Source organism: Rattus norvegicus, chromosome 19 (genome assembly GCF_021556685.1).
Source record: "Rattus norvegicus strain SHRSP/BbbUtx chromosome 19, alternate assembly SHRSP_T2T, whole genome shotgun sequence".
NCBI lineage: Eukaryota > Metazoa > Chordata > Mammalia > Rodentia > Muridae > Rattus > Rattus norvegicus.
In genome coordinates, this window is record NC_141552.1 from 25444294 (window position 1) to 25463519 (window position 19226).

Genomic DNA, 19226 nt, shown 5'->3' on the forward strand with positions numbered 1-19226 from the left:
TACGTGCGAAATATGCATCTTTCCATTTTCAGAAAAGATACCCTTGCATGCCTTTATATAAGCATTAATATCCCCAGCCTCCTTTATAGGTAATAATGCTCTCCTGTACTCTTCATTAGCATTTTCAAAAGCAAGCATTTGCAGCAGTTGTCCTCCAGCTTCCTCTCCTTCCATTGTTCTTTCCAATGTTAATTTTAATATACATAAAAACTTAATATATGGTTCATAGAAAGCTACTACCTTTTTCAACCAACCAGTATCATCCTTTATAATAAGTCGGTTGGGCCACACCTTGAATCGATGCTGGCCTAATTATAGGAAAAGAAAAAGCAGGTGAATTCGTCATCATCATCGTGTGAATCTAATGGTCAACATGCCATCCTCGGGAAACGACTTAGAAAAACCTGCTTCAGGCAGTGGTGCAGAGGGCAAAACTTTTACTTTCGTTTTGTCTTAATGAAGCACTAGCTTCTTGTTCTGTATTCGTTATTACCCTGTCTGCATTCATGGCCTTGAACACAGTAAAAATTACAGCCCAAAGAGATCAGAAATTGGAATCTTTTTGCCCTGCCTGACAGCCTTTTTCTCCTTAACTTTCACTTTGACCCAGATATCAGAATCCCTGGAACCCTCGTCAGGGAACCATGGAGTTTAGTCTTGCTGTCTCTAAACACTTTTCTAAACCAGACTGATAGACATGAATTCCCTGCACTCTTAAACATGCTTAAGCATAGCGAGATGAAGAGAAGATTTATCTTGTCCCATTTCCTTGTAATAAATTGTACTTACCTTATCTGACTGTCCAGACTTACCTTCAGGGACCCTGTTCCAGTGCCATAGGTCGACGTCTAGGGTGTTGGGATCCCTGCGTCTGGTCGCATTCCTTTCTGTGTTTCCCGATGCTCAGTGGCCATGCCACTCCAGCATGCTTTGAAATGAACCAGTCCGCAACCACCACCACCACCACCACCACCACCACCACCACCACCACCACCACCAACACCACCACCACCAGCACCACCACCAATTTGGTTTTGTAAATAAAGTTTTATTGACATCGCCATACTCAGCATTTACATCCTGTTCAGTGCTGCTTCTGGCTGCAGCTGCAGGGCTTAGGAGCCACAGAGCCCTTTAGGCTCCCAGAGCTGAGAGCATTGACCTTTGCCTTGTTTGTGAAAGAGGTGACTGACCCCTGTGCTCAAGGTGGCCTTTCCGTGCCCCTTAACCCATAGCATAGGTCTCTGTGCCATCCTCTCCATTTGCTATGGTGTGCACTTCCTGGTACATTTCTGTTAGCTCTTGACATTTCCATAGCATTGGGTCTTGCAAATTGAATTTGCATGGCACCAGGAATAGACCTGATAGCAGGGTGTGGGACACTCCCTATGTGGACCCTGCCCAGGGGCATAAGCTTACTTTTCCAGTCAACTCCCTGAACAGTGAGCCTTTGTGGGACAAGGTACTTCACGACATGACTTGACCTCTCTGCAGTGCACCCAATTCCTGCTTAGCTCAGATGTCCCCCAGAGAGGTTGTGTGAGTGTCCCCAGTAGAGGCAGCACTCGGTGTGGTGGCATTGACATGGCATCCAGGAAAATCAAAAGCAGAGGGACATGTCGGGCAGTTGGAAGCAGATGTCTGCGTCCATGGGGAGAAGGATGGACTAGACACTCCTGCAGCGGGTGAGCTGAGAAGCACTTCCTTGGCTTATTCACAACCATACATCCTGCATGCCATGATGTGTACCCATGCTGAGCTGAAGCCCCAGGCTTTGAGTCTCCCACAGCTGCTGTGTCCTGGGGCCAGAGTAGGATTAAGCAGACTTCAGCAGGAGAAAGGTGAAAACCCTGGTTGCAGGGTGGGGATGGCACAGTCATAACACACCTGCACATGAGGCCCCTGACTTAGAGTCGTATAGCAGCTGTGACAAGCCAGCTCTGGTGACACTCATCTGCAATCTCAGCCCATGGGGGGTAGAGGCAGTAGGATCAGTTGTTTAATTATCCTTGGCTACATGGCAAGTTCGAGGCCAGCCTGGGCAACTTTGTCTATGAAAATAAGACAAAATGAGGTCTTGACTCTGAGCATCACAGTCTGTACCTGGCACAGTTGCCCCACCCAGGTAAGAAACCCCTCTGTCCAGAGGCCATAACTGCAGGAGACCCCTGGCCAAGTTTCTATACAGCGCCCTGTTTGACTGGACTGTTCTGAGGACCAACCACGCTCTCCTCCACAGGAAGGACATGGGAGAGGCTGTTTATGTGAGATTCCGGGCCCTGAGACGGCCAATAATAAACCCTGTCCTTGGGAAAAGCCATGGAGACTGGGAACCCACAGGATCTCTGCAAACACCAGGGCTGGCAGAGGACTCTGATCCTCTACAGCAGCTGCTCTCAATCTGTGGGTTCTACATCAGCGCTCCTGCACACCAGACATTTACATTACAGTTCCTCACAGTAACAAAGTTACACTCATGAAGTAGCTCTCCAATAAGTTTATGTTGGGATGACAACGACATGAGGAACTGAAATAAAGAGTCACAATTTTAGGAACGGTAAGAACCACCATTCTATAGGAACCCAGGCATCTGCACTCGGTGTCTGGAAGTGTGGTAGGCTAGACTTCACCCTCAACGATGCCAGCATGTGGGCACCAAGCCTAGGTTCCACCCCAATGCTTCCTGGATATGTGCAGGCCTGGTTCCATCAAGAAGTAATAAAGGAACCCTTGGCAAAAAACACTGGGTACCAAACAGGTCAGGAAAACACACCCCCTCTGCTGCAACTCCTCTCAGGAGGGCTAGTCTTTCCAGGAGACCCCGGCTATAACCACACCTTGTCTCCCAGTGCTTGCCCATTGGTGCCTTGGCCATATTCAGATTTGAGGGCTTTGAACAGAATAGCTTCCAGCAGATTTGCATCAATGAATCCAACAAGTAGTTGCAGTCCTACTTCATCCAGAGCACCTTCAAGCTGGAGCAGGTGAGAGTGGACACCTATTCCCCAGCCCAGCCCAGCCATCACCCTGAATGTCAGCTGTGTCCCTCAGTATCAGCAGGATAGGGCCTGGGCACCATAGGTTCCCCAGGACCTAAAGCTATGTCCTTGAACTCAGTGCCATGCTCAGCCCTTCCAGCCTCTTTCAACCCTTCTGGATGCTCAACTGCTCCTGCAGCAAGGCAGCAGTGTGCACATTCTGTCACGTCATTTGTGTGTGTCTACAGGAGGTCAGAGCCTGTCCCCTCTGTTCCTTTCTTTTGGTGTATTTGCCTTTCTGAGGAGGCAGGACCCACAGGTATGGGAGGAGCCACATGCATATTCTGTAGCCATGTCTGATTCCTCTGAGCCTCAGTCCCACTTACACACCTACCCTCCAACCTCCCCACTCCATCTCACCCCTGGGGCTCTGTAAACCTTCCTGCTTTCTGTCTTTATATAACTGGTGACACTGCAGCCCTCATTGGTGTCATACAGTGTTAGTTTGTCTTTGCACTGCCTGGAGGTCTGACTTAGGAGAATGGCTACCATTCTCATTCCTGTTCAAGGGTCAGAATCTGAATCCTATGTAAGGCTGAATAATATTCCAGCACATGGCTGGACCATGTTGAATTTACACAGTCACCTATGGATCTTATATTTTGGCTTGTAAACACACACATATAAGACTCAAGTGACACCCAAGTGGAGAATTGCTGGAGTCCTCCATGGCTTTCTGAACCGTCTGAGAGACCATCCTGTCCACAGTGTATAGGGCACCATTTACTCATAGCTCACACAGCATGAGAAGATTAGGGAGGGTTAACCTGGCTTCTCTGTCTCCTACTTTCTCCCACACTAGCCCTAGCATAATTCTGTATTGCAGTGAATGTTTAGAACCCAGGAGGATGGCAGCTTCCTTGCTCAAATATAGCAAGTTCCTCCTTGCCTGCTTTGAGACTGAGTCTCATGCAGCCCAGGCTGGCTTTGATCTCACCATTAGTTAAGATGGCCATGAACTCCTGGTTCTCATGCCTCAGACGTCTCTGAGTGCTGGGTGACAGGTATGCACCACTCTTAAGTCCTGCCACTGGGACAAGAGTGAGCAGAGCCAGCTCTGAAGCACACACTGTGCTGGTGTCAGTGATGACTGACTTATGATCCTGTCTTCCTTGCCCATGACCCTGCTCCTTGGTGCATGCCATCCTTCCTCCCTGTGACTCATGGGGGACACCAAGCCTGAGGATGTCAGGAAGAAGTTTACTTACTTCACTGGGTTGGAGGCTGTTAGGTTCCTGCGTCAGTAGGTGAGATTCAAGCTAGAAGGTTTGTGGCATGAGAAACTGGAACAGAACTGGCATGGCAGGAACAATTGTCACCTGGCTCTGAGAAGACCAGGTGGGCAGAAACTCATCGTTGGGCAGGTAGTGAGCTCAAGTCCAGGCTGGGCATTGCTCAGCGCATGTGAACAGGTGCGCTTACATGGACATGTGTTTCCCCCACATGGTCACCACTTATCCAGGCACGGTGAATACTCCAAGGAGCTTTTTATGTTTTAACATTGTGTGTGTTTGTGTGTCCATACATACATATACACACATACATTCGTACATATACACGAATACACGTACCTGAAAACACATGCATATACATGACTATACACATTCATGCTCACACACACATATATACACACCTACATGCATACACACATATACACACATACACACACATACACACATACGCACATACATGCATACACACATACACATATACATACACACATACACACACATACAATACATATACACACATACAAATACACCTATACACACATATAGATAGACATATACACACATACATATACACGTATACACATACATGCATACACACATTCATATCCACACGTACATACAGACATATACATATACACTCACATACATGTAAGCACATGAGTGGAAGCCAGAGGACAGCTTGGCCCTTGTTTCTCTCCTTTTTACCACGTGGGTCCTGGGGATTGAATCAAGCTCATCAGACTTGACAGCAAGCCCCTTTAACTGTAGAGCCCTCTCATTGGCTGCCAGTTGCCTCTTTCCACAAATTCTATCCATGGTGGGATATTTAGAGTTGTTATTCTCATGATTCCTTCAGCAATAGCGCAGACATTATTTACACTGCATTAGGAGTTATAATTCCTGTAGATGTCAGGAGAGCTGGAGGCGTGGATCAAGAAGAGAGCCCACTTTCAATGTCATTATGTGGTATTGCCTTAGGCCCTTTTATACACTCCCCTGGCTTTGTCTGAGTATATGTTTGAGGGCTCTCTATGACTGTGCAAAGAAGTAAGAGATAGGGCTGGGCCACAAAATAGGAAAGTACTTGTTCATCCAAAAACAAAAACAAACAAACAAACAAACAAACAAAAGTAGCTCTAGGGTGAAATATTGGTGCTAGTGCTGAACTACACAGCCAGAAGGTATTTTTCTAAGTAAATAACACAATATTGGGGATGACAATATGATCAAATATCCTACAACATAAGTTTGCAATGTTACCTACATTTTATAAATCAAGTCTGACCACCCTTTTGGTTGTTTCCAATCATGTCTGAGTGCATCATCAAGGGAATCCCAAGGAAAATCAGAAATGGGTTCTTGAAGCTGTTGCCCAGGGCCAGTATAGACCTAAATGATGCTTTGAATGAAGTGTGGATTTCTGTGCTGGTTTAAAACAGGGTCTCAAGTATCACATGTTGCCCTCTACCTGGCTGGCCAGGATCACTTTGAGCTCAGATAAACCTCCTTTCACTTTGCAATAAATAGGCTTGTAAGAGTGGCCTCCAAGGACTGTGCAGACAGCATTAGCCTTTCACAGTTGAGGTGTGTAACCCACAACTATAGTTTTAGCCATGTTTTTCCATGTCTACCAGTTATTTCAGATTGTTGCTGTTATATGCCTGACAATCAAGGATGCAGAAAAATAACCTGATGCAGAGTAAGGACATGGTGATCACATGGTGATCACATGGTGCCTCTTCCGTACGTTCTGGATGAGGTTTGTTAAAATTCCAATATTGCAAAAAGCTTTATATAGGGCCCATCACATTAAGGGTCACTATGCACTGTTCTATCTAAAATGGCCTAATCAGAACTGACTCCCATATAACACTTCCTGCAATCCTCATATGAGAAGCTTGAGCTTTTAGTTTTGACTTTTTCTTTTCTCGTTCTTTCATATTTTTTGCTATATAAGTTGAGACAAAGATAGTTAAGGCCATGAATTTGCCCCCAAAATTTGAACTATGTATGTGATCAATCAATGTTAGTGTGTGCATTCTATAAAGTATTCATTTTTTACTATGATAGATGCTTTTGTGTTTGGTGTGGTGGCCATTTCCCAGTGTACAGGTGCAGGGACCTTGCTCTATCCACTTAATGATGTTTATAGCCTCATTTTAGACGTTTCTGTGCCACCCTCTATATCTCTTGACTATTTTATTTTTCTGATAGAAGCTCATGGTATATCTTACTCAGTCCTGTGAGCAGTGCTCCTTTGTCGACATTGGTGCAGAGAGGAGAACCCCACCACCAGCATGAGGTTCCCTTCACTGGTGGCTCCAATATTGCACTTTCCTCTGCCAACTGGTCTCCACACTTTTCCTAGCACCTTAAAGACTTCAACTCTTTCTCCTAAGGAATTTTCTGGCCATTGTCGATTGCTAAGCACATGACTTCATGAGTGTTCCCCTAATACACACCCATGTTGTAACCTACCATGCAGACTATTTCTTGATGTGATATAAAGCACCTGTACATAATGTGACAAGAGAACTTTTGACTGCATATTCAAGCTGGTGTGAAATATCAGCAAGTTTTAATGGCTTACATTGGTGAATGTGGACAATTTGAGTTATAATGAGACATTTTTTGGGAAAGATTTGAAAGGAAACATTCATTTAGATGCATAGGAATTACTAAGGTTTTTATAATCAAGCCTTGAGGAAAATTTGGCTTTGGAAGCAGGAGATGCTCAGTGGCTCTGCCCCAGGAAAGTCTCCTGGAAAGGGCACCTCAGCTTATGCTCAGTACAGGGAGATTATTAGCAGGGAGGCAAAGTCTGCACCCCACGACATCTGCTGTCCCTTCTTGGACATTCTATTGTCTCCTAGAGAGTTCTGGCATCCTCTGTGATGTCACCAGTGTTGTAGTGACAACCAGTGCCCTAGTTTCTCTCAGTCTGAGTCTGGCGGTTACAAGCTAAGACATGTTTTCCCTTCTTCGCAAGCTTTTTGGGAGGGGGAACGTCGATTCTGGAGAGACTAGAGTGAAGGAGTCTGGCCTTTCGTCTCAAAGTAATGATGGAGAAAGACAGCACTTCTGGGGAATGTGGAGTAAGTTCTGGGCAGTGTATTTTGAGCTTCCTGCCAGGGTGGCTGCAGGCTTAAGCTGACCTTTCTAGCAATGGGCCACAGCAACTGGAGCATCTGAAAAGGAATTGAATTTCCATGAATATCACAAATCCTTAAAGTCAAAGATTTCAGAACTTTAGTTTCCCCATCCCCACTGGGAGGATATGGTAAGGCCAATGCTATTCTACTGTGAACTTCTGGTCTTTACTTTTCAGTTCATTTGCTCTGTTACATTGATATAATAACACCATCAGTGTTCATGGAGGGTCCACCTTTTCTGAGTTTAGACAGGGCAGCAATGTATTTCACTATCATTGCTTCTTTAAATACAGTGGGTATCTGGCAGTAGTAACAGGGAGAGATTGTGCTCCAGGCAATAACCTTATGTTCTTAGACCTTCTCTGATTTCTTCTAACTGGCAGGGTCATTTTTTGCTTTATATATTAGAGGTTGTATGTTACAAAAATTTTTCTACAATACCAAAACTATTTGGTACGTGTAGACCAAGATTCAGCCTGTAACCTATTCGCACTTCTGGGGCATTTGGTATTTCACATAGGGACACTGATAAGTCTGTTGAACATATCCTCCCTGGAAATGCGTTTTAAATCCAAAGTTGTTGGCTTAGAGTATCAGGGTAGGACATCTGAGTGTCTCCAATCACTCAAGTTTTGTGGATGGTGAATTTATCATCTGAGTTCTGAAGCCACAGGGGTGAGGGTCCTGAAACCAAGCTGTACCCTGTTCAGCTGATAATAATCCTGGAGAAGCCATCTCCATGGTACATGTAAGCACGTGATGTCCGGAATAGGGAACACCTGGCTGCTTACATCTCTTGGTCTCTATAGAGAAGTGGGAGAACTGAGATCCCCTGAGGAGGTCTCTTAAGCATAGAACAATCGCCTAGCAGTGACACTGGGTTCCTGACTTGTTCTCCTGTTTAGGGCTTACTGAGGTCTATGAACACTCTATGCATTCTCCCCATGCAGGTTCACTTGTGTTCTTCTACCTACAGACTCTGGGAGAGAAACATCATCCCCTGGCACTGACCTAAGCAAGAATCAGGCCATGAAGGAAAAGGAGAGGCTGATTAAAGAGCTGCAGCTCATTACCGAGAAGAGAAATGACCTGAGAGATCGCCTGAGGTTTCTGACAGAGAGATCCATGAAGAACAGGTATGAATCGCTCCAAATGCTCTTGTTTCATTCCTGGGTCTGCAAGGTCACCTTTTTCTTATCCTGTTAAGGTTTTGGGTTCTAGAAAGCTGTACCTCCCTAACCACCCTGTGCTAAACCTCACCTCCCATATAGTGGAGATTCAGAACCTTACCCTTCCTGAGGAGTGAGATTGAAAATGGACTCATCTGCTTCCACTTATTTAAAAGCAGAACTTGTGGTCTGAATGAAGAATTCAGGAATAAAGTCAGGGAGAGTGAGTTCCCAGTGTGCATTTGTAAAGCCCTTGACAGCTGGTGGCTTTGCAAGATTGTAATTGCAGTGAGTTTATGGTGAGTCTCTGTACTTGCTAGGCAGGGGACTGAGTGCTGGAAGATCCAGGCAGCAGCCTGGGGTAATGTAGGACCCACCCTGAGTTCATATATTCCTAAATGCCGATGTTCATTGTATTCTATCATTTGGGGCCAGGCCACACTTCAGGCCAAATCCATATTATGAAGACCTGGAGAGAATGGAGGAGGCGGTCATGTCAATTCTGCACAACTTAGAGATGGAGAACACTGAGTTCCATGAGAACAACCATAAGCTGAAGAAGGAGATTACCTTCTCTAGGTAAGTCCTGGTCAGAAAGGCTATCACTTGTGGAATGGCCCTTTCTGACTTTCTTTGTTCTGGATTGGACGGTCTTCAGCTCTGGTTCTATCTCTTGTGCTATTTACCCATTAGTGTTCCAGGGTCATTATGACTCAGTTTTCAGTTCCATAAAAGACTGTTCCTCATCCCAGGATTGTCTAGGCATCTTCAGAAGGCTCTAGATAGAACAGCACTGATTGAAGTCAGCAGAAGGTCATTAGGCTGACCTGGACCTATGTTGTCACACCAGGTTTTACAAAACTCAGTGCGTGGACCACATGGTTAGCATGACCTTCTCTTGATTCTACTGACCTCCTTTGAGGGTGTTGGCCCACTACTAATTGATGTTGGCCCCATGCATTGGGCTTTCATGGATAGTTGTAGATCCATGTTCTTTCTCAGAGGTGTGGACTCTAATTGGTGTCAGGCCAAGCAAACAATGTATTCTTCCCCGAATTAACTTTTTATGGTTTGTGCAGCAGCCTTATATGTATCAAGATGCACTTTATTAAGTCTTCATGGGTATCTGGGACCTGGTAGAGTTAGTGGGACTTGGGAGTAGGAATGGGAGAAAGGGCCAGCATGATCTTACTATGCAGACTGTATTTCCAGAAACCTGCTCAGCCAGCTCCTGATGGAGAACACATGTAGGAAGAAGTTGGTCCCACTGAAGCAGGAGAACAAGGAGGTACATCTTGATTGTGCACTGAACCAGAAATATTTGGTTGACTTCAACAAGAAAGATAAAGACCATCAACGGCCAGAACCAGCATTATCAGGTAGGGACGAACAGATGTGTTAGCTTAACAATATCTGATAAAATTTGCCAATTTGATACATCTTTGCTTCTCTTACCACCTTTCTAATTTACACTCACAACCAGCCAAACACCTCATGTAATGGAATTGTTCATTGCTCTGCCTATGCACAAGTATTCTAGGAAGTTAACCACTTTTCAGAAACTGAATTATTGTGCAAGCATATTTTGCTGCTCTTTTTGAAGCTGCAGTCTAGAAATGGTGACAGATGAATAACATATCCCATTATTGCATATCCATGTGATACATTGGATCCCATGTAGAGTTTTGAACAATTTCTTGGTTCTTGAACAATTGACACTCTGTGGTCATGTGACCTCTTGTGTAGGAAGCACCTTTGGGATAAGAACCAAGTGCAAATGTCAAATTAGTACTTGTCATTGGCTTTAACCTTGGTGACATATGGACATCTCCTTTCTTCCTGCAACCCGATGAGGTCTTTTCCCATTGCCCTGTTCTTGGTTTGCACTGGTATAAGTCTGGGTCCCAGATTGGCAGCCCACATTACTGTGTGGCTTGCTGGAGATTTTGCCCTGCCCACAGAGTTAGCAACAATGATATCAGTTAAAAGGTCCATGTCGACTGTCCAATAGAACTGAGGTGGTAGAAGGCAGCATTCTGACAGGTGGCTTGCATTTCCCCACCAAATCAGTGTCTGAAAAACTGCCTTCCTCTCCCAGGTCTCAGAAAGTGCAAGAGAGCTGGAATTGGACACACCCCAGTAAGAGAGCTTCCTGAAGAATAAGTTGCTTTCTCAGGAGTCCCTGATGACCAACATCCTGAATGGTAACAACATTTTTTGGATGAGTATTCATCCTCTGCGTTAATTTGTCATTTCTTAGAGACCCTAAATTTATATACCACTAAGCCATCCTGACTGATTGAGGTCTTACTCACTTTCTTCTTCAGAAAACAGCACTTGAGAGACAACTTGGGGGACCGCCTTTCATTATGTGTGCTAGAGGAGAAACAGCAATACGTCTGTGCTTCTAAATGTTCGTTAAGAATATGCTTTTAGAAATATTTTTGTTATGATTTTAATTGAAGTTTTCTTTTTGTTGTTTCATATTTTTTGTTCTTGTTACTATTTTTACTTTCAAATATTTTTAAATATTTTTATTCATTTTAATCCTGTTTTGTTGTAAAAATGTATTTGTTATGAATAAAAATTGAATTCTATCTCTTGACTCTTAAGACCATCATTCTTATTCAAGGGTTCTGTCCCTTCCTGTGGACTTAGAACTGACAGCTACAGATGGATCTCTGCATGTTCCATGGAGCCTGGGCTAATAAGTGAAATCAGAGTCACCAAGGAGTACCCAGTGTGATAGTGTCTTTTGTGTGGATAATGTGGCTGTGTCTCGGACACACACTTTGTGATGTAATCACTGACACATTTTACTCAATTGTTAGGGTCCATGTGGTTCTTCTGAGAGAGCAGCAGATGCTCTACCCTGTGAGTCGTCACCACAGCTCCTGCAGGTGGCTATTGTTACTCCACATGAGGTGCTGTATTAGGTGGACAGGATCACCTCCAATTAAATAGAGAGATCTCAGGAGATGTGTGTTCACAGGGAACTTACTGAGCCGTGCGTGCTCAACATGTTAGGTTGTCAGGCATCCCTACAGGGCTCTGGTGTTCCCACTGCTCATTGTGGGTCATGATCATCCTCCAGTATCACTTAGTTTTCATATTAGAGCAGATCTTTCACCTAATATCAGTGATGACCATATGTATTATACACATCTGATAAAATACAGAATAGAAACTAGCTTCTTGTAGGCCAGATTGGCATTATCAGTTTTTTGATTGTTAGCAAGAAAATTATTTTAATCTAAGCAGTTTAGGAAGGAACCTCCAGAGCATCCATAGTGAATGTAGCTTGCAGCTGTGAACACAGGTTTCTTTTGGAGAGCAGGCCTGTGCAAGCCCAACCGAGGTGGGACAGTGCAAGCTATCCTTTTTCCATGGCCAATCTGGGATCGTATTGAGAATGTATTTTTTCCAGGTGACTGATTTCCAATTTGTGGAATTGATCTAACTGCTGAGAGTGGAGGTGACTCAGAGAGTTAAAGTACAAAAGGACCAATCCAGTATGTCCACAAAAGCTTGCTGTCACCCCAGGGCTTTAAAAGCTGAGCAGCTAGAGAAGCAATGTAGTATTTGGTTATTCTCATGCTTAGGTCTAGTCATTCATTATAAGCTGACCATGACACAAAAAGTGTCATCTGTGTCAAAACTAGTTGTAACTAGATTCACCCCACACTATCACATCACTACCGCATTTGAGGTTCTCAGTTACTATCTAAGACCCTGGAAGAGGCCTGGGTCTTGCTACACAAACTCATAATTTATGTCTTCATGACACTGTGTGCTTTGTCCTGTTAATGCTACCATTGGCATACAATACCTTGGATACTTTGTGCTGACACCTGTGACCTGAGACAATAGTTCATGTCATCCTAACCTGAATAAACTGTACTTAGAGTACAGTGTGGTATGAGGGGCCTTCTTTTCCTATGAGATAGCAAAACATTTCCAGGCTTCAGTCAAGTCTGACAGCCATTGTCCAGTACCTGTCTTGAGATGTCCACATTTTCACCTGAGAGTCTTCATCCAGGCTGCTCTGTAATTCTGTAGAAGATTAATAGGGTTCCTGTCCTAGGATTTAATTCTGCATGACTGTACTTGCCGAACATGCTCAAAGCCCTGTGATCCACCCTAGCCCTCTGTGCTTTAGAGAAAGAAAATAAAGAGCCACTTTGCACTTGAAGTTTCTCCTCCAACAAAAGGAGAGCCTGCATAGGGCCTTTAAATAACTCTAAGCCCCAGCTTCCCCACAGCTCCCTCCATCAATTCCATTATTGGTGTGTTTTCACTACTACTCACTTTCTTCTGTGTGCAAAGAATGTGCACCATGTCACATGTGTCACACACACGTGTGTGTGTGTGTGTGTGTGTGTGTTTGGTCCCTAGTGAAAACTGTCGAGATACATGCAGACTCATGCTACTACTGTCCCATGGTACCTTGCAGGGAACCCTGAAATGGTGTGCTACTTTAATACAGTCTAAACCGGGTGTGCATGGTTTCTGTAAGGTCACCACTACAGAGAGCAGGAAAAGCTTCAGTAGTCACATGGATGTGATCAATCAGTGTTAGTCATGCCCTTCCAGCGTGGTAGACTGCAGGTTGTCTGTCCCCATCACTTTGCTCTCTTGTGCCCAAACAATGCCAAGGTCAGGGCCGTTGAGCCGTGAGGCAGAGGCTCACCACCCTCAGTCCTGCCTACGACACCTAAGACTGTCTCTTTCGGGTGTGTGCGTGCTGGACACTCATGGATCCTGAGATCTCCGCAGCTGAGGTGAAACAGTACCGGAGCCATTGCAATGTGGGCACACATTTGGTTTTGGAGCTGGGCCACTCTTTGACCTTTGGTGAGTGGAGAGACAACTGTTGGCTGAGCCTTTGGTGAACCGGATGGCCCCTGGCCACGTCAGCAGTCAGCAGTATCAAAGCTGAGCAACCAGTGTTTTATGTTCCATTTTGTCATCGCTGGTCAGTGTTCTGATGCCACAGCACATGGCTGGTCTCAATCTCCCTATGTGGCCACAATCCCTAATTGATATGGCCTCCACTTCCCAAGTGCCACTGGGATTTCTGTAGAACCCCTAAGGCAGCAGGAAGCAGGAGCTCCTGGCTATTCCCTCCCTGCTCTCTGGATCTGCAAGTCGTTCTGTGTACATATGGCTATTCCCTCATATACTCTTGATGCCATGATACCTTAATAAACACTTGAATCATGCCCTGATGGCCAGTTTTCAACTGCTACCTGACACCATCTATAATCGCCTGGGAAATGAGGGACAGTCTGGATCAGACTGGCCTTTGAGCATGACTATGCGTGACTGTCTTCGTTGCTGTGGGAGATGCCAGGCAACCTCTTTTCTGATCCTAGAGTCCCTATACCCAGCCACTTGTCCCCTCTACAGCCAGACCCTACTTCTGCTCCTAGGCACTGTCTTGGACTTCCTTCCCTCAGGTGGCTTCTCTCCTTTGGTTGCTACAGAAACCTGTTATGAGGACAGGAACAGGGAGTTAAGAGTTCAAAGCCATCTTCCCACTGATGTTCTTTCTCAGAGGTCAGTGGGACACTTAAAGAGTTTTGTGTATACATTTTATTAAGCAAGGGACAATCATGCATCAGACACAGGAGACTAACAGCACATCTACCGGACCTCCTTCAACACCTGGGCATCTCTTCTGGCCTGTGCTTCTGTGTGCTGAAACCTGGGGACCAACTTCCTGTGGTGTTTCCAAGGATGACTATGCACATTACTACACTGACGTAAATCCTCAAAACTCACAAACAGCAACGGGACCGACCGCCACAGGAACGGTTCTCCATCAACAGATACCACAGACCAGCAAGCAGAAGCATGGGAGGGTGGGGCTGTGGTTCACACACTTCTCTTTCCTCACTAGGGCAGGTGACCCGCTGGAGAAAACAAGGAGGCAGCAGGATGGAAGAGGAAAACTAAAACCCAGTCCTTGCATTAAACACCCAAGCACATTTAGACTAGAGGAGAGAAGTTTGCCAAGAATGAGGGCCACTTTGGACATCCATCATCAATAGCCCTGGCTGTCTAGGCCAGCATCAGATCCAGCCTTCTCCAGGCAGGTGTCAGCCAGGCCCTCAAGGACACTAAGAGCATTAACCATGAAAAATATAACAAGATCTCTGCCTCTTGCCTGCCTGACAGCCAAGCATGTGTATGCCCTGGCTATGCTCAGGCTGGGACCCCTGCTAGATATTAAGGTATAGAGAGCTGATACTTTATTAGGACCCTGTTCGAAAAGGAAGACACCGGATATTTCCCTCTGGCATCCATATGTGCATGCATGGTTGTACAAGCTGGTAGAATATCTCTCTCTCTCTCTCTCTCTCTCTCTCTCTCTCTCACACACACACACACACACACACACACACACACACACACACACACACACATTCAAAGTTTTGAAGCACAGCAGAAGAATCTCTGGGACTCTAAGCCTGACCAGCCTCATCTGTGAGCCACAGCTTCTGTGTGATAGCTCCTTTGTGTGAGAGGCATAGGGTGACTGAGGAAGGTTGCTGGTGTCCATCCCTGGCCTGCATGTGCATGCATACAGAGACATGGACACATGCACATGCTGAGTACCCCTCATCCAATCCTGAAATCTGAAAACACTGAATTTCAAATCCAGGCATTCTCCTAACCTACACCTTCCCTCAGGAATTGGAGATGAGGCCTTGCAAGAATCCTCAACCAGTGAGACTGGCCCAGACCTTCTGAGATCCATTCTGCCCCAGGAGAACACAGCAGGTGGTATCAGGACAACACAGAAACTCAAGACTCCAGCCTGATGCAGGGACCGCCTGCTGGGTTAGGAGAAGACTCAGCATCAGGTTCCTGAATGAAAACATCACCTCTGAACACACGGGGTCGCTGTGGCTATGCCTTCAAGGCATCTTCAGCAGCAGCTTAAATGGACTAGGGATGACTATGGGAATCTGCCTGCAGGGTGATGTGGGAATCCTTTTGCTAAGGCTTGATCGCTAGATGTTGCCACAGAAACCCTTGAACTCTTCTTGGAGTACAGTCCAGGCAGAGGCTGAACACAAAACATTCTGATTATAAACTGAGTTTAACAGATAATCCGGAACCTGAAGGCCACAGGCCCAAAGGTCTGCACTGCAGGGGTGAGGCATCACTGCAGGGATGACCACACAGTGCAGGGGTGAGATGTCACTGCAGGAATGACAACACACTGCAGGAGTGAGGTGTCACTGCAGGAATGACCACACACTGCAGCGGTGAGGTGTCACTGCAGAGGTGACCACACACTGCAGGGGTGAGGTGTCACCGCAGGGATGACCACACAGTGCAGGGGTGAGGCATCACTGCAGGGATGACCACACACTGCAGGGGTGAGGTGTCACTGCGGGGATGACCACACAGTGCAGGGGTGAGGTGTCACTGCGGGGATGACCACACACTGCAGGGGTGAGGCGTCACTGCGGGGATGACCACACACTGCAGGGGTGAGGTGTCAATGCAGGGATGACCACAAACTGCAGGGGTGAGGCGTCACTGCAGGGATGACCACACAGTGCAGGGGTGAGGCATCACTTTGGGGATGACCACACACTGCAGGGGTGAGGAGTCACTGTGGGGATGACCACACACTGCAGGGGTGAGGCATCACTGCAGGGATGACCACACACTGCAGGGGTGGGGTGTCACTGCGGGGATGACCACACTGCAGGGGTGAGGTGTCCCTGCAGGGATGACCAGGAAGCTGACTGAGCTCCTCAGGGCTCTCCCTGTCCTGAATGTGCTTCTCTTCTAGGTGAGCACTGCAGCTTTCAGGGTGCTGGAGGCCTGTGTGGGCAGCAGTAGAAACTGCTAGCCTTGTTATTCACAGCTGAAACTATCACACAGGACATTCCAGAAGTGACCACCACCAAAGTGGGGCCTTTCACAGCATTCTGGGTAGGATGGCACAAAGCCCCATGACAATTTCGCCTGTGATCCATACCAAATGTCTGCTGTCAGTGCCTGTCTCTTGGGAGCCACTGGATGATTCAGGGGATGGTCCTGAAGAAAAGGCTTGGCAAAATTGAGGTCTCCAAAGCAAGAGGAGCAGTGAAGAGGTGCAGGGGCCGTAGACCATGGAGACTGACATATCCTGATGCTAGATACCCAGACTCATCCCTGTGTCCAAGCCTGGATGTCACAGAGGCACCTGGTAAAGGTCCCAACAGAATCCTTCAGGATTCCACTATCTCCCTACTTGCCCTCCACCTCACCCACTCCCAGTGGCTCTGGGAGTAAAGGACTTCATCACCTTTTTCGTTTTCTTGTCATATTGCAGGTACTGTGACTCGACCACTCTTCCTCCTGCAGGAGACACATCATTTGTCACAGAACAGGACTGCTGCACCAGGAAGACCCATAGCATAACCAGGACCCTGCAGTGAAAAGCAGGACTGGCCCTTCATGCTGAATGACAGGAAAAGCACCCGGCCTTCTCTTTGTTGCAGACTGGATTCCTCAGCCTTCCTGTTATGAACAGGGCACTAGTACCCTTCACAGGATACTTAGTGTTTATAAGACATTTATAGAATTCATCTTGTATATAGGCCATTGGGCTAGGAGCCAGCATCAAGGCATCAAGTAGGAGGAAATACAGAAACATTCTAGGAAGGGAAAGCCAGGGGCCAGTGGGATGGCTCAGTGATTGAGGACCAGAGTTCAGATCCCAGCACATGGATGTTCACAGTCATCTGCAGAATCAGATCTAGGGGGTCCCATGACCTCCCCAGCTCCCAAGCAGCTACTTGTGTGCGTCTTAGACACTTCTCACTCACTGTGAAACAACCTAAGCCACAAAATATCCCACACCTGCTTGGATGGGCCCATCCCTGGGGGAGTCTTGTGTGTTCTGGGCTTCAACTCTAGGAAAGCTTGGCCTTGTTTTATAGGATGTCTTATTCCTTATATCAGCAGAGAAAGAAAAAAAAGATCCAGTCCTGGAACCCTAGAGGACACTGCCATGATGTCACTGCTGTGCTGGCATAGGCTTAGAGATATCTCCATGATCCATCCAAGTCACCTAGAGCTCAGGGAATGATGGAAAAATCTATGTGAGTTCGCCCAGCGCTTGCAACCATGAGAAAGCTTGGAAAACACAGGGCGCATGTGGTGTTTGATCCTGGGTCAGTTCAATCCTCTTGAGCCTGCAGCTAAGACAAACAGTTACACGGGCCTGAGTGCACAGGCCAGATCTCAGAACCTGTTTGCCAACCATGGAACACTCTGGATCCCTCCTCTCAGCTGGACCTTGATCTGCTACACCTCATCCACCCAAGCTTCTCAAGAAATGAAGCTACCAGGTTAATACAACAACTAACTGAAGGCAACAAGAGCCTTCAGCCGCCCTGTGGCAGTAAGGTCAGTCCGTAGGTCTCCTGTCCCTGCACCCTCAGTACCTGTGAGAGCCATGGCCACCTATTCCCTTCTGAGGTGAGGACAATTATACCCACAACCTTGCTTTCAACAAATCCTGCCTTGGCCATTGGTGGGACCCTCATGAGACTCAATCTGATGCAGGCCTCCTCAGACACTTTGGCTTCCTTTCTGGCTGCTGGAGCTTGGGCCCTCTGGCCTGGCCTAATGTAGGATCAGCAACATCCAACTCTGTCGGGCCTCAGCCATCCCACATTGGGGGCCCTGCTTCACTCCTAGGTGCATTCTTTTCCCACATCTCTCCAGTCTCTCCCTCATCCCTAATTCCCCTCGCCTCTCAGGCCCAGCCCTTCAGTCTCTGATGGAGACTGTCCTGGAGGGACAGGAGCCCCTCCCCTGAGATACTCTCCTACCCCATGCTGCTGGGCTCTGACAACTCTGTCCTTGGGCTGACTCATCTCTACAGGCACAGCCTGCTGCTCCCCTGCCCCTGCAACCCACTTCCTAGCTCTGCTTCACACAAACACTCTGAGATCTCTACACTGGCTTCCCATTCTATTTTGCTCCCTCTCTGTCCTCCAGAAGTTCTGCTGCTCTCTCTCACCACAGCAGGACCCACCAAGACACTGCTCCTGACCCCAGCAGCCACCAGCAGCCCAGGTCATGGGGCTACTAACAGCTTTGGCCCAGGACTCAGGGCTCCTTCCTTCTTCAGTATCGAGTCCAGGCTGAGACCATCTGGCCTGCTGCTGGGTCCTGGGAACCCTCAGTCTCATAGCCTCTGGGCACTCTGAGCCCTAGTCCTTATGGCTAAAAAGTAGCTGCCCAGTCAAGCAACATGGGCCTCACTGGATTCCTGGTGTGCCATGATGCTTTCCCTGCATGGCCGGGGATGACTGCATGCTAGGATTATGTCTGGAACTAGACCTGCAGGTAACACCTGATGGGTTGGCCAGGCTGTCCTCCTACTCCTGTTCTCAGGAGATTCTCCTGACTAAGCCTCCCAAGTGCTGGGATGAGAAGTATGTGCCACCATGCCAGCTAGGGGTCTTCAGTTGTGATGAAAGACTGGGATCTGTGGTCCTGGTTACTTCCAACAGTGGGGACACCAGTGTTCTGAACATTCTGTCATCTAGGACTTATATTCCATGTACTTCACACGAACACTGTGAGACTTCTGCACTGGTTACCTGTTCTCTTTGA

At 46.9% G+C, this 19226-nt stretch overlaps 1 protein-coding gene across 2 annotated transcripts in view; it reads left to right on the forward strand.

Annotated features, from left to right (window-relative positions):
• The window catches only part of LOC147999238 (uncharacterized), a 143793-nt gene extending 132605 nt beyond the window's left edge, over nucleotides 1-11188 (forward strand). The window contains exons 1-6 of one of the 2 annotated variants that reach the window (XM_087596279.1): nucleotides 7199-7365; nucleotides 8399-8558; nucleotides 9027-9170; nucleotides 9804-9970; nucleotides 10690-10795; nucleotides 10919-11188. In XM_087596279.1, the coding sequence (XP_087452405.1) occupies nucleotides 7239-7365; nucleotides 8399-8558; nucleotides 9027-9170; nucleotides 9804-9970; nucleotides 10690-10754 (663 nt within the window). In that variant the 5' untranslated portion in view covers nucleotides 7199-7238 and the 3' untranslated portion in view covers nucleotides 10755-10795; nucleotides 10919-11188. Of the gene's footprint in view, nucleotides 1-7198; nucleotides 7366-8398; nucleotides 8559-9026; nucleotides 9171-9803; nucleotides 9971-10689 lie in introns of those variants that run through there. The other variant, XM_087596280.1, reaches the window with a different exon arrangement.
• Nucleotides 11189-19226: the final 8038 nt, after the last annotated feature.